General features: G+C 45.7%; 1 protein-coding gene across 6 annotated transcripts in view; it reads right to left on the bottom strand.

Annotated features, from left to right (window-relative positions):
- Positions 1 to 14,637, bottom strand: part of FRMPD4 (FERM and PDZ domain containing 4) — a 552,472-nt gene that overhangs the window by 88,290 nt on the left and 449,545 nt on the right. For all 6 annotated transcript variants that reach the window (XM_073902098.1, XM_073902097.1, XM_025857600.2 and 3 more), the window contains one exon: positions 4,077 to 4,237. In XM_073902098.1, coding sequence (XP_073758199.1) covers positions 4,077 to 4,237 — 161 coding nt within the window. The remainder of the gene's footprint in view (positions 1 to 4,076; positions 4,238 to 14,637) is intronic.

The raw sequence follows: 14,637 nt of genomic DNA on the forward strand, positions 1-14,637 counted from the left end.
AGCTCACACTTTAATGGACACACGCAACCCCGGGGGCCCTGTTACCCTGCAGACCGATTCAGTAGATTTGGAGGAGCAACGGGTGAGGTACCGCACTTCTCACCAGCTCCCAGGGGCTCCGGATGCTGCTGGTCAACCGAATATACTTTGAGCATGGAAGCCCCCAAAAGAAGGGTATTGCCCCAGAGGGATGGCCAACCAGCTATGTAGACGGCCTGCAGCCAAAGCCGCCATCACCTGGGCGCACCTGGATTTGAACAAAGTTGCATTTATTTACTTGGCACAACTAGGGAGGCCACATACTGTGGGGAACCGTGAGGCAGCAAGCACATCAGAGGAAGGACTGACACGATGGGGCCTGTGTTATGTGCTTCCGGGGAGGGGTCAAGCTGTGGGGGCGTCGTCCTCATTCTTGTCTAGAAGGTGGGGGCAAGGAAGGAGAGCAAAAGCTGGGATTGTTCAGGAAGCAACAGACAGTCCTATCAGCTGGGGGGATGCGGCTCTTTGGTCATTTCTGTGGCTGGGACCGCGGCAGGGACCGAGCCTGGGTGCGTGTGCCTGTGGTCACACGGGATGACAGAGGACTCTTGTGTTTGTCTCAATCCACCATAGTCTTTTCCATTGGGTTTTGCAAGGAGGTAGGGAGCTAATATTTGCTGAGCATTCATTATGTACCAGGCAAGGGGCTAGCTGCCTTGCCTAGAATCCCACTGGCCCTTAAAACCCCTTTCATATAATGAGACCGACCCCCCTCCCCCAGGCTCACACAGGTCCAAGAACTGGATTAAAGGGTAGAACCGGGTCGCAGTGTAGGTCTGTGGACTCTGCCAAGTTCAGGGTGACCGGCATCTCTTTTGAACTTGCTCCTATAATTTAAAAACTGGTCACTGCCAGGTCTCCCGACACATAAACTTAAAGCCACAACTGCATGAAGCATACATTGGTATTAAATTAAACCTATAAGTAAATATTTCAACCATCTCCATGTCTAATGTAATTACCTCCCGAATACTGATAGGGTACTATAATTTTCATTTTATTTCCAGGTCTGTCACTGGGTCATAGGTGCAGCTGAAACATGATCTCTCAAATATTATTGCAATTGCTTTATTTAGTAATTGAAATGAACACTTCACAGCCAGAGATGAGATCTCGAAGTAATTCAGATGCTTCCCACCCACCCACCCACCCAGACACTTGGCATATGTGTCACTGAAGCTGGAGCATAAACGAATCTTCTTTCTGGGTAGTAAAAAAGTAGGGAAAACCTTAATATTTCCTCATATCAGTGATGAAAAAATATCCATTTCAAGATGTGGGAACCGAGATTCAGTGTTTGCACACATAAGAAATTCTGAAAATCACTTGAGAGAGTTTACATATCCATTGGATTATTTGCAAACATTCACTCAAATTCAGTCCAACAAATGGTTAGAAATCAGATGCTGATCAAATACTGAAAAACGTTCGCACAAATTGGCTGATGGATGTTAACTACTTTCCTGGGAAAACCACTTGCAGATTAATAGGCCATACTTTTACACCTGACCCGTGCTTTTTGACCAAATGGAAATATTCTTGTTTAATCAAGCAACTTAAACCAAGAATTTCAGAGGGAAGCAAGACATAGTTCTTTCCAAAATACGAAGCCGAGGCACTCTTCAGAGAATCGTCTCGTGCCCCGTACTCTGAAGGCTGGGGTGTCTAGTATAGAAAATCTGGTCAGGCCACAGAAATCATCTGAGACCTCAGAAGAGTCATTTTTATGAACGACACGGTTTATTGGACCAGTATTTCCACACCTAAAAATGACTGGAAACGGTACTCTTTGACCTGTTTAACTTTTGTCCCCTGTTCTCAAAATCGTCGAAGATTAGGTGTTACTGTCTGACTAAGGAGAGTCCAGGGCAAAGAAGCCAAGAGGCTGGAGGAACGATGAGGCAATACAAGAAAATGGACAACAACACTCAGATCCCCTGTCAGCTCTGGGAAGGCCTCCTCTTTAAGAGCATCTCAGAACCAGAGATGTTATAGCGTCCCTCTATCAGAAAGCAGCATGCTCAAGGTCACCCCACTCAGGAAAAGATGTGTGCACACACACCTATCATACATTATATAGCTCATACATATGACACATAACATATGCACCCGCATGCACGGACCTGTCTCTTCCATGTACACATTAATAATGGTTCGCTCCGGGTGGTCGCAGCTCAGGCGATTCTGGGTTTTTTTTTTTAGCTTTCTCTATACGATCTATGTTGTGTGTTTTTTTTACAACGCATATGTGTTATTTTGTTATCATAGCAGGCGACAAATCTCTTTCATTTTAGGAATACAATTTTCAATAGCGTCAAGCTCAACAATCCCACACAGAGAACTGAGGTCGGACCTATGGCTAATAAAATAAAAAGCTTGGGCAAACAGGAAGAAGTTGTGTGGTGAGTCAGAGGTAGGAGAGAAAAGGAAGCCGATTCTTCCCTGTACGGGTCTGTAAGGTGGTTGACTGTGTTCACAGGGCTTACCCCGGGCCACATGATGTCAAAATAATGAAAAATGCAATCACCTTTTGAAATCTTTACTACTCACTAGATGCCTTTTATTCTCCTTAACTGGCAGACTCAGCAGCCCAGCTATTTTAGAGTTTAGTAATAATAACAATAAATATCTCTGGAATGAGAAGCAGGTAAAGCTGGTGCTCTTTTTTTACTTATTTATTTTTTTGAGTTTTTAAACTTTAATGCAGTTCAAATCAGCGTACCAGCTTCATTTCAGCTCCTTCCCTGCCAAACCTGGGGGCAGAGACTACGTCACTCTGGTGCCTTCTCTTTGTGTGGGATGACCAGGGTATTAGCACAGCCTAAGAGGCGGGGCAGAGGTGAGCTCCAAAGCCATCAAACCTGGGCAGTCTGCTGCCAGAGGCTGTGCTCCTTCCCACAGGACTGTTCTCCTCAGCCCTGCTCCTGACTTGCCAAATCCTGAGGAGGAACAGTATGGAAGGCAATTTCCTTTTGTGTGAAAATAAATCCAAAACGAGTCCATTAAAATAAGCTCGTAAGTACATATCATGAAGGAAGAAATCATTAAAAGAGCCTTGTTTCTGGAAAGGCCAGGGCAGCGCACTTCAGGCAATTGCACCCTAGAGCATTATGTTCAACCGTGTTGACGGTCGAACATCTGTATAGTCTAATGAGAAAGACTGAGGCAGAGGACATTAATGATCTGCTCATACTGTGGAATTTAAGGGATTTGCCCCATCGTCGATCAGTCAGCCATTACGGTATGACGAACTACCCTCCAATTCAGTAGGCTGTCTGACGGTCACTTCTTCTCAGGCCTGTGGGCCTTTCGGATGAGCACAGACCGGCTGACCTAGGCTAGGCTCTTCCCACGGCAGGGCAGGCTGTATATATCTCTATAGATGGCAGGCTGGTAGCACCCTGTGTCTATCTGGGGGCTCAGGCTGGAAAGGTAACAGCCACTTGAGGGAAACTCTCTTGTCACTTAGACCCAATAAAGAGGGTCAACTGTACAAGGACTTGTCAAGGCTCTGAGTGTCCTCTCTGCTAATATGCCGTTGGCCAAAGTCAGTGACCTGGTCCAGCTCAACGGCAGCGGGGTAGACAACTATCTGCTGTGGCCAGTGGGGAGAGAAGAGGGCATCTTCAAAAAAAACAGTCCAAGCGCTCAGACGACTAAAATCCTTCTGTGACTTCAGTGCCCCTTTCTGCTGTTGTTCACTAAGGGGTTTTATCGTGAACTTACTGAAATACAGTGCAGTGCCTGCCTCTTTTGATGTACATTCATACTTTAAGAAGTAGGTCATTTCCATGGTTACAAATGAAAGATCAGTGTTTTCCTAAGTCAAATGATATGATGCATTCGGCAGCTGAAACCCAGTTTGCAGAGCCCTTTGTGTCCCTCTGGTGGTCTGACTCTGTCCAGATGTTGGAAAAACTCAGCGAGTCTCCACGGCCCGACGCGGAGCCGTGTGAAACTTCTGGGACTGAGCGACAGTCGCTGGGGCAGGGTGTGGCGGGTGACCCCAGGAGACCAGGAGGGGGCCGGGTGCTTACCTGGTGTTACGGAGCGAACGACTACTGGCTTTTCACTCCCGGCCACGAAACCAAACCCTAGCACAGGGTCCCTCCTCATCTCCACCCTCCGAGGGGCTGGAGGGAGGATTTGGCAGCTCTCCAACCGAGGGTCGTCAAATGGGATGCCCTGTGTCATGTGACTGTGGGAAAAGCACACACAATGGAAAAGAGGCGTTAGTGTAAGCAGTTGGCAATGGCTTGGCAATCATATTCTCCCTCTTGTTTCCAAACTTTCGATTCTCTGCTTGGGAGAACGTGGGGAAGATGTGGGAAGGCACGCAGGCATGCTACTTGCGTGCCCTCCTGAATTCCTTGAAAACACCAGACCCACTTCTGCTTTAGGCCTTTGCACTGGCTGTTCCCCAAAGCGGGCATGCTGATCCTGCAGCTATGTGGGTGGCTCCCCCTCCCTGCTCTCCAGTTTCTCTGCTCAGGTGTGACCCTCTGGCCACACACACTGCAAGCCTGCTCCCCCACGCCCACATCCCCTTTACCCTCCTCTACTTTGTTGCTTGTAGCGCTAATCACTTGATAACGACCTATAGAATACACTTCTTGTTATTGTTTTGCTCGCCACACCAGAATGTAAGCTCCATGAGGGCAAGGGACTTCATTTCATTCGCTGATTCATCCCAGCTGCCTAGAACAGTACCTGTCGCAGAGCGGGTTTGCAATCAGTAAGTGAATGAATAAGTAGAGAAAGAGAGAATTCTTGGTTGAGCACTATCAATTTACAACCGATATGCCGAGAAAGAGCCTCAGAAGATTACTGATATTCAGCAAGTAGCATCTATGGCTTCTGGCTCCCGAGAAATTGAAGGGATGGGAATCATATTGGTGGTGATGGGTTATCCTGGTGTCAAACACATTCCCCCTTTCCAAAAAAGATGAGAATTGAAGTGATGGGAATCATATTGGTGGTGATGGGTTATCCTGGTGTCAGACACATTCCCCCTTTCCAAAAAAGATGAGAAACGAACTCCTGGCGTTTATATTCTGGAGAGATTTTCAACTGATTTAAATGAATCTCTTTGTTCACACCTAACTTCAGAAATTTTATCAATAATCTAAACTCAAGGGGCGCCTGGGTGGCTCAGTGGGTTAAGCGTCTGCCTTCGGCTCGGGTCATGATCCCGGGGTCCTGGGATCGAGCCCCGCATCGGGCTCCCTGCTCAGCGGGGAGCCTGCTTCTCCCTCTGCCTCTACCCCTCCCCACCACTTATGCTCTCTGTGATATGGATAAATAAAACCTTTATTTTTTTAAAAGATTTTATTTATTTATTTGAGAGAGAGAATGAGAGAGAGAGAGAGAGAGAGAGAGAGAGCACAAGGAGGGCGAGTGGGAGAGGGAGAAGCAGACTCCCCGCCAAGCAGGGAGCCCGATGCGGGGCTCGATCCTGGGACTCCGGGATCATGATCTGAGCCGAAGGCAGTCGCTTAAGCAACTGAGCCACCCAGGAGCCCCTAAATAAAATCTTTAAAAAAAAAATAATCTAAACTTGAAATATATATGGCGTTCAAAAATTTTCAAAATGCATCCGCAAATATCTCATTTGATGCACAAAACAAGCAGGGAATGATGGAGCCAGGCTGGTGTTCTTATGTTCATTATCCCAGGAAGGAAGCTGAAGTCAATAGTGGCTTATTGGCCCTCGGGGTCCATGCCTCGCATGCCAGAGTGTCGGGTCAAAACCCAACTCCCCGGACTCTTAACGAAGGCTTCGCTCACATACAGTAGCCAGGGTCGCCTTTTGTGAGGGGAGAGTTATTAGTTTGAATGCCAGAAACCTCCTTTTAAGGAATGTAAGGCACTGTTATTTCAATGACGTGGACTTCATTCAATGTTTTTGCTCTCTAATGTTCAATAATGAAAAGAAGATCATTTTGAAATACCTCGAAAGACGCTATTCTATATGCCATGTGGACAACATATTGTTCAAATGGACAAAAAAAAGCAGACCGGGAAGGACGAATTCTGTGGTCCTTTTGTGTTACTTAATAAGAGTTGAGAAGAATGAATGGAAACCCTCCAGAATCTGTCCTCTAGGCTTGTACCACCGACTAAGAAAATCAAAGTTTAAAATCCCCTTTAATCAGAAAGGAAGCGTCTTCGATTTAGCAGCTAGCATTCTGGAATGCTCAGAAAAAGAGAAGCATTAGTTGAGAGCTAACATGTTATGCGCTGCACGCTGACACTCATCTGTTACCCGATTTCATCTTCAGAACACCCCACAGGAACGGCAGTTTGACCCCACGACCGCCTCATTGCAAATGCCAAAAGTGGAAGAATAACTGGGTCAAGGTCACACGCTTCTCAGAGGTAAGCCAGGTGCAACTCACACCAGGTCTCCTAGCTTGACCAGCTACCTAATTTGCACCGACAGTGAAAAATCAAAATGCGAGACCCCTCACCGAAACATAATTCATAACTTCAAGATAGCAGAATGTGAAATCCAGCTCAGGGCCCTCCCTGAGTGACTGCCTGGGTCACACACCCAAGAAGCTGGCCCTAGTGGTGTCCCATCCCCAACACCCCACAACCATTCTAGACGTGTGCAGGCTCAGAGCAGCCGTGTTTCAGGGTCAAAAGGGAAGGGCGGTCTTCTGTGAAGTTGCAGATGTTTGTCTGGACCCAGAGGTTAGACGTGGCTACCAGGGTGGGCAACATGCTCGGGATGAAGGGAGGTGGGAGTGGCGGGCAGAGGGAGAAGCAGACTCCCCGCGGAGCAAGGAGCCCCATGAGGGACTCGATCCCAGGACCTTGGCATCATGACCTGAGCCGAAGGCAGACGCTTAACCGACTGAGCCACCCAGGCGCCCCTCAGAGCATGCTGTTCTTGAGCTACCTTTGGCAATGGGGCTCTCCCGTTACGCCCAGACAGAACAACGGAAAAAAAGGGAAGGGGATGCCCGCAGTTTTAGGGGCTGGCCCCGAGCTATTAGTTTGCACCACAATCCACAGAAGACATATTCTAAATGAAGGAGGCTGTAGAAGTGAAGTGACCGGCTCACGGTCACCTGTGTTGCAGAACAGAGAACTGAACCCCGGTTGGCCGAACTTTCCATTCTGAGTGTAGGACGGGACTGGGGAAGGCTCTTCCCTGTGCCACTGCCAGTCTAGAAAGCTTCCAGCACTGGTTCCCAACCTTGGCTGCGCATCAGAATCACCAGGGGAGGATTCAAAAGTCCTAATGCCCAGGTTTCCCTCCAGACCAATCACATCAGAACATCTGGGGGTGCGAGGCAGGGTCGACTTTGAAAGGATCCCTAGGTGATTCCAAAGTGCAGCAAGGACTAGGGACCATTCCCTGCTCAGGGAAGTGTGAGGTCTAGCTCTCCTTCTAGGTAATAGGAAAAGAGAACACAAATGATGTCCTGGACCACTTCCTCCAGCCTCCACTGCAAATTCAAGTTAGGATATTTAAAGCATTTATAACTTGATTATCCTCTTTCCACTGCATGATAAAGTAATAGCCTCCAATTTTTTATTCATCATTCATTCAATAGCTATAATATTATTATTTTATGAGTAACTGACAATTATTAAACACTAATTTCATGCTAAGCAATTTTTGAAATTATTTCCATATGTTAGTTCATTTAATTCTCTGAAACAACTCCACAACGCATTCATTCAGTCAACAAATACTTATGGAACGCCCACAGGCTTCTTGCTTCCGGGGATACAATAGGAACCAAAGCCGAATAAAAATAATAAAATGTTCACTCTGGTATTCAGAGACGGAAAACGAACTAAGAAATTAGTAAAATGTATCGCATATCAGGTCTTTATAAGCACTGAGGAGAAAAACAGTGCCAGAAGGGGAGAGAGCCCCTGGGTGGGGACACTTCGGGGTTCTATCAGGGGTCGGATAAATATCTGGGGGAGGAGGAGCATTTTGGGGAGAGGGACCGCTGTGTGCAAAGATCCTGAGACGGGCTGTGCCTGGGGAGAGTGTGCCTAAGGGACAGCAGGGAGGCCGATGGTAGGAGGAGGGGGAGGGGCTGGGATGGGGTGGAGGGCGGGGGGCGGGGCGGAGGGTGGTGACAGGCTCTTGGAAGGGCTTTGTGTTTTGTTCTGGGTGACACCGGCAGCCTTTGGAAGGTTCTGAGTGGAGAAGTGATGGGATCGCGAGCTGCCCTGACTGAGAACAGACAGGAGGAGGCTCGGGTGGGCAGGGAGAGCTTTTCACGGCCCATGGCATCCATCCTGACAAAATACACGGGGGCTTGGACCAGAGTGAGAGTGGCAGCGATGGCAAGAAATCATCCGGTTTTTAACATATTTGGAGGCCACCCCGACAGGGCTGGGACTCCTACTCTGACACCTCCTTCCTGCACACAGAGGACATTTAAGTGAGGAAGGATGTATTAGCACATTGTCTAAAGCAACTATCATGTCCTGATGTACGCAAGTCACAGGAGCCATTTTTTCTTCGAGGAGCTAACCCTTCATGGTTTACACATGAAACACGAACGTATCTGCCCGGGTACAGGGCAAGCCTGAGACCGATCGGGTAAAGTTTGCAGGGAGATTTTGCAGCCAGACTCTCTAAAGCCGAATCCTGCACCCCCCACCCCCACTTCCTAGCAGTGTGACCTGTACAAACTACTGCCTGACTCTGGTGCCTCAGCTTCTTGATCTGAAAAATGGTGATACTAACAGCCACAATCGCCGGAGATGAACGAACAGAAGTGAAGCATTTAGCAAAATGTCTGGCGCATAGTCAGCACTCAAAAAGCGATGCGTTATTTTCATCTCTTGAGGTCGATGAATAGAAAGGAGTAGGTTTCAGATATTATGAGCTCATCCACTCTTAAAATATGAAAACAAACCCAGTATCGTTTCAAATGCTGATCGCCCAACTCCTGGTGAAATGCCGCACAAATCCTTGCTAAGCTCTGAGACCTTTCGCTTGAAAAAGTCGTATCAAATGCAATGATACGATAAATACAAGTATAAACTCATACACACGAGGCGGTCCTATGCCAGAATACAGACAAAGAATTTTTTTCTTTAAAATCCAGGCTCTCTAGAGGACCAAATCGGGTAAGTTTTCCTCGGCCATGTTTCTAGAACCCCAAGTGAACATGGAGTCCAGGGCTGGTAGGAACCCACGTCATGGGAAAAATGAGAAGTGCCACTCAAGTTCTAAAGGGCAGAGGAGACAGAGATGCCGCCACCAGCTGTGTTCACAGAGAATGTGACATCAGTCTGCATCCCTTCACTGTTCTTTCCCCACCCAAATAACATTTGAGACTCACAACTGAATGTGTATTTTGTGGTCGATGTTTGTTCCAGCGTTTTTGTTTTTGTTTAAGATGTTTCATTCTTTTCGTTTTGTTTGCACTTGAGGAAAACCTTCCAATGGCATTATTATTCTTGCGCAACAGGTGGCATTTTCAGAATACATTATCTAAAAATAATCAACCTGTCTTTTTTCCAGTAGGAATGGCTCTACACGAAAATGTTCCCCCATGAAACATCACTTTGTGGTTTGTATTAAGGTAAGCACTTTTTGGCTCTCACCTCGCAGTATTTTTTATAAAGACGCTTGAGTCCTTTTACAATGAGCTGAGAAAGCAACATCTTTTTTACCTGCTCACCATGCTTCAGTGAATTCTGATACTAAGGCTGGAAGAACACAACTGATGAGCCACACAAACTTTCAGCCCCAGCCCCAACCTTCTGCAACACACACACACACACACACACACACACACGCATGCGTGTGTGTGTGTGTGCACAGGCCAGGAATCAGAGACCTGGAAATCCAGTGTCTGTTAATTGAGATGGAAAATGTGTCCATTGAGATTCAGCGAACAACCTTCCTGTTTCTGACAGATTCATTTTAAAAGGAATGATGGCAATCCTGCCCAAAAGGAAAGGGCTTTCCTAGAACGTTGGGAGACTTTCTTCCTCCACAGAAGTAAAAGATTGATACATTCAGTGTGTCACAAAGAGTTACTCTGACTGGTAGATAGAACGCTATAAGAAAACCCAAAGTGATTCCATTTTTATAAGTACTTATTAGAGACAGTGACGCCTTTTTATGGAATATGTGCTGAGGGGATAGATTCTGGTAGGAAAAGCTAGATTTAGAAGTTATTACTTTTGTTGTAAAATTTAAAACTGTAGTAAGATGATGGCAGGTAGGACACCTGGGTAGGTAAGACTGGAACGAAAATAAGTATAAATAAACAGGCGTGCCTGAATTCTACTTGAGAAGGTCGTTGTTAGCGTGACTTTGCAGGGGTGGTCAGCTGAGACTCTATGACAGCATCACGCGTCAATATATTCTATGCTCATCAGGCTAGTAGTGGTCCCTGTGATCGACTGAATTATTCTTCATTTGCTCCCCGGGATGTGATTGGCTGCCCTACGCCACAATGTTTTTCAGAGCCCCCCACTGTATGCAGTGCATGTTTTGCTGTCCCTTGACTCGGCTAACACCTCACAGGGCAAAGCAGGTCACACGACTGAGCCCAGATGTGACAAACAAAAAACACCTTTGTAGTTGGTCTTGTGCTCTTGCTTCTTTATCGTCACCACAAGAAGGCCTTCACAAGGTAGCTGCTGCCCCTTCAGCTTGGGTTCCAGAAGGGACGCAAGGGGAACAGACCAGAGCCGGCAGCTCAGGAAGGAGCAGAGCTTCCCAGCCCCCCAGCCTAGATCAGCTGGCCAAATATGGGCTAATAAGTAAGGACCCTAGGGCACTGAATTTGGGAGATGTTTGTTAGGCACCAAAAGCTCACTCATACAATCTTTAAACAGTGATTTCAGTATTAGTTAAACACCCTGGAATTCCAGAGTTCGCCACGGATTCTACCAACCCTATTGTCCACGCCATTTATGACCAAATGTTACATTTCACGAACACTATAGACACTTTCAAAGGAAACTGCACCCTCCCCCCCGCCCCCGCCTCATTATTGCAGTTGACATGATATACACAGGAACCCTATGGTCTCTTCTTCATGATTTTCTCATATCCCTGGTCAGACTTGGGTAGCAGTAGCTCCCAATGCAAGGGTAAAAATTCATAAGTCCTCTTGTGGCCTGTGAGGGGCCTAATAAGAAGAGCTCTGAACAAAAGTTCTAAGCTAGGCAAACCAGAATTCGCCAGAAGAAGAAGAAGGAAGGAAAAAGAACTATTACTAAAGTTGACAGATTACAACTGAGGGAGGTCCGGAAGTAGATTAGACCCCAGGATGGGTTTCCAGCAAGTCCAAATTATAATGATGTGTGTGGCAAAGTAACATACTGAAAAAAACGTTTGCTGGCTTCTCATTGAGTTTCCTCCTCTACTGGGTCTAACGAAGAAGAGAGGCCATTGGCCATCCCTAGCCTTAGGGAAGATGCATTTCCCAGGGTCCAGGGCAAAAACTGACTGCAGATAACCCTCTCTTCTGATTTTTGTTTCCTGAAAGTCTGAGCAACTTCGCTAAGGAGGCAACAGCAAAGGGTCCTGTGAGGTGGCAGAAACTTTGGGAGAGCGGGCGTTGGTGCTATGTCTAATCAAACACCAGATCCACAAGGCTGGGCCTAAAAAAATGGCAGTCCGTGCACTTCAGGGAACTCAGTCTCGGGAGAGGGTGTCTTAGGAGCAGGTACTGTGCACCGAAGACCAGAGAGGTCTACTCAAATTTCGACTCGGCACACATCCGGAGGACGTTTGAGTGTTGGCCGTGATGATATTCAAATTGCCAACCAGCAGGAATGTAATGCGATACTCACACATGACTTTCTCCTTTTCCACACATGACTTGTATGTACGATGGGAGAGAACAGAAACTGTGAGTAAACAGAAGCTCTGAGGGGAAAGAGAGAGAGGGAAGCTGGAAGAGAAGTGACTAAGCCTGGAGAGACACCATCCTGAGCAGTGACCTCACACGAGAAGATCTGGGAACTCCTGCTAATATGGATCGAAACTCCCCTGAGTCGGAAACTAGCTCCTAGTGCTGCTTCCCACGAGGCAGGAGGTTCAGCCACTTTCCACATCTCGAATGTCCAGGGGATTCCATCCCTTCTTCTGATCTATGGATTTTTCCACTCAAAACCCATAGTTTGAAAGCAAATCTGGGCAAGCCTCTGACCTCGGGGATCAAAAAGGCTCAACCATACACCGCCACTGAAGAGGAGTTAAATTTAATATAAAAGTAAATAACTGTACATAATGTGTTTCCGGCTCACATAACATACTGGGTCTCACGCTTTTTGCCTTCATGAATATTCATACTGTGGGTTCAGAAGTACTCAACCTTCACTAATCAATTCCACAGGCCACTGTCACTCAATTCCACAACACGGCAGGAGCAGTTAAAGATTTCCAACTGTTTGTCAGGCTTGGAAGCTGACACAGTACTTGAAAAGCTAACAGAATCCCAAATGCTTAACTGAGAAGCCACAAACTGTTTAGAAGAATCTTGTTGGAGAATTTTATGAGGGTTCGAAATAAATGGGGCTTCTTAACGGGTAGACTAAATATGCAAATCTCGGCTCTCTTCAAGCTCATTTACAGATTTAATGCTATCCAATAAAGATATCTCAACAGTCTGTTTTAAAGAATTCAACAAAGAGAACTCTAAATTTTATATGGTCGTATAAAAGAACACTTCGAACAAGAAAAACACCGGTTGTCTCGCCGACAAGAATACCAGACCCTATTATAAAATGGCAATTCTTAGGATGCTCTGACCTGGCACAAACAGAGAAAAGTATAAGCTGGTGAAGTCACAGCTTTGACTAGAACAAACAAGGGTTCCAGGGTACACTTAGAGATGCCTGCCCTCTGGAAAGAACTGAGTGCAAGCCAAGGGACCAAAGAAACCGAAGTGCTTTAGCGTGTCAATAATATGGTTGGTCTTGAACCAAAGCCCTTAAATCTTTTGTCCTCCACAGGGGTTGTTGACCACTACCTGGTGACAACGAGCTAAAAGAGTTGTCTCTTCAGAGTAAAGGAGCTATCAGAATAATGAAGGAGAAAGTAACTTAAATGTTAAAAGAAACATGGGTTTGTGTTAAGAATGTAGGGAAACATGTTTAAAAATGATGCTACCATTATGTGCTTGTTTTATTGAAAATTATGCAAATATGTATCTATAAAAACAGTAGCCTTTGAAAACCTGGAAATGAATTTTTCTAACCCTTTTAAAAATCCTCAAGTGAAGCATTTCAGTGGCTTGTGAACTCCTTTGTTAAATATAATACCATGTAACATCCTCCATTTGGTTTGTGAGAACAGTTGAGGGACAACAAGGAACATGGAAACTTTCTGGCTGAATCTCAACAAACTCACTTGCAGAGATGAGATGGAAAAACAGTAAGCAAGCTGGTGAAACATTCTGTCCCTTTGCCTCTTGAGAGTTTCTGCAGTTCTTTTTCTCTTCTGATAACAATGAGTGAAACCAAGTAAAGAAATAAGCTGAACTTGCAAACAGACCCTCAAATTTTTATTTAACGAAGTGGTAAACTACGATGCTCAAAAATACATGAGCATCCTCAATCACGATGCTGTCATTAAAATATTACCTAATTTGGAATGCAGCAATAATGGCAATGTGTTTACAAGTGATTAAAAAATATATACCACCTTCATCTCATCTTATTTTAACATTCCAGTTTAACATCTTTTTCACAGATGCTTCATGTTTTCCGTAACATATTCTTTACAGTGGTGTGGGTGTATATACATATAAATTACAAATAAATTAACACATATTCGGAGTTTACACGTTCAAAGCTTTTTTAGTAATAGGAATGGAGGGCACCTGGGTGGCTCAGTCGGTTAAGCGTCTGCCTTCGGCTCAGATCATGATCCCAGGGTCCTGGGATCGAGCCCTACATCAGGATCTCAGCTCAGCGGGGAGTCTGCTTCCCCCTCTGCCCTCCCCCCACCCCGCCCTGCTCATGCTTGTGCTAATTCTCTCTCTGAAATAAACAAAATCTATAATAGGAATGGAGTACAAAAGCAAAAAGTGTGGAGATTTCTGTTCTGTATAATCTGATTTATGGCGTGAACCCCAAAAGAGTTTTATATCTTCAAACATGATGGACAGAATCACTGATATTACAAAGCTCAGCATAGCTCTTAAAAAAGCCCAGCTCTCACATTCCAATCTATTCCAAATCAAGTTTAGAAACCTACAAATGAAGTTAACATGCTGATGGGAAATGGTGCATTTCGTTCTGCTTGTCTAATCCTTGCTAATCCCAGCAAGCAAGATGAAACAGAGTGGCCCCAGGTTTGGGTGACAAAAGGACAGACAAATTGATGGTTATTACATGTGTTCCTGCTTTGGCTCCAAAAGATTGAACGCTTTCGGGGTTGGAAACCTAACCACCCCAAATCTTTCTAAGTTTCAATTGGTATCTTCTTACCGAGCATAACGAATTACGGGGCAGGGCATGGACAGGGCAGACTTTTCCATCTTGAATGATTACACTTATTTTTTTGTACCTACAGGAAAATCCATTTTTGAACAGAAGATTTGATAACAACGAGTGAAGCCTTTCTCAAAGTGTTAAAATCATCACTTT

The sequence above is a fragment of the Callorhinus ursinus genome, unplaced genomic scaffold, assembly GCF_003265705.2.
Source record: "Callorhinus ursinus isolate GAN/ISIS: 27379988/994484 unplaced genomic scaffold, GSC_fseal_2.0 scaffold16, whole genome shotgun sequence".
Classification (NCBI taxonomy): Eukaryota; Metazoa; Chordata; class Mammalia; order Carnivora; family Otariidae; genus Callorhinus; species Callorhinus ursinus.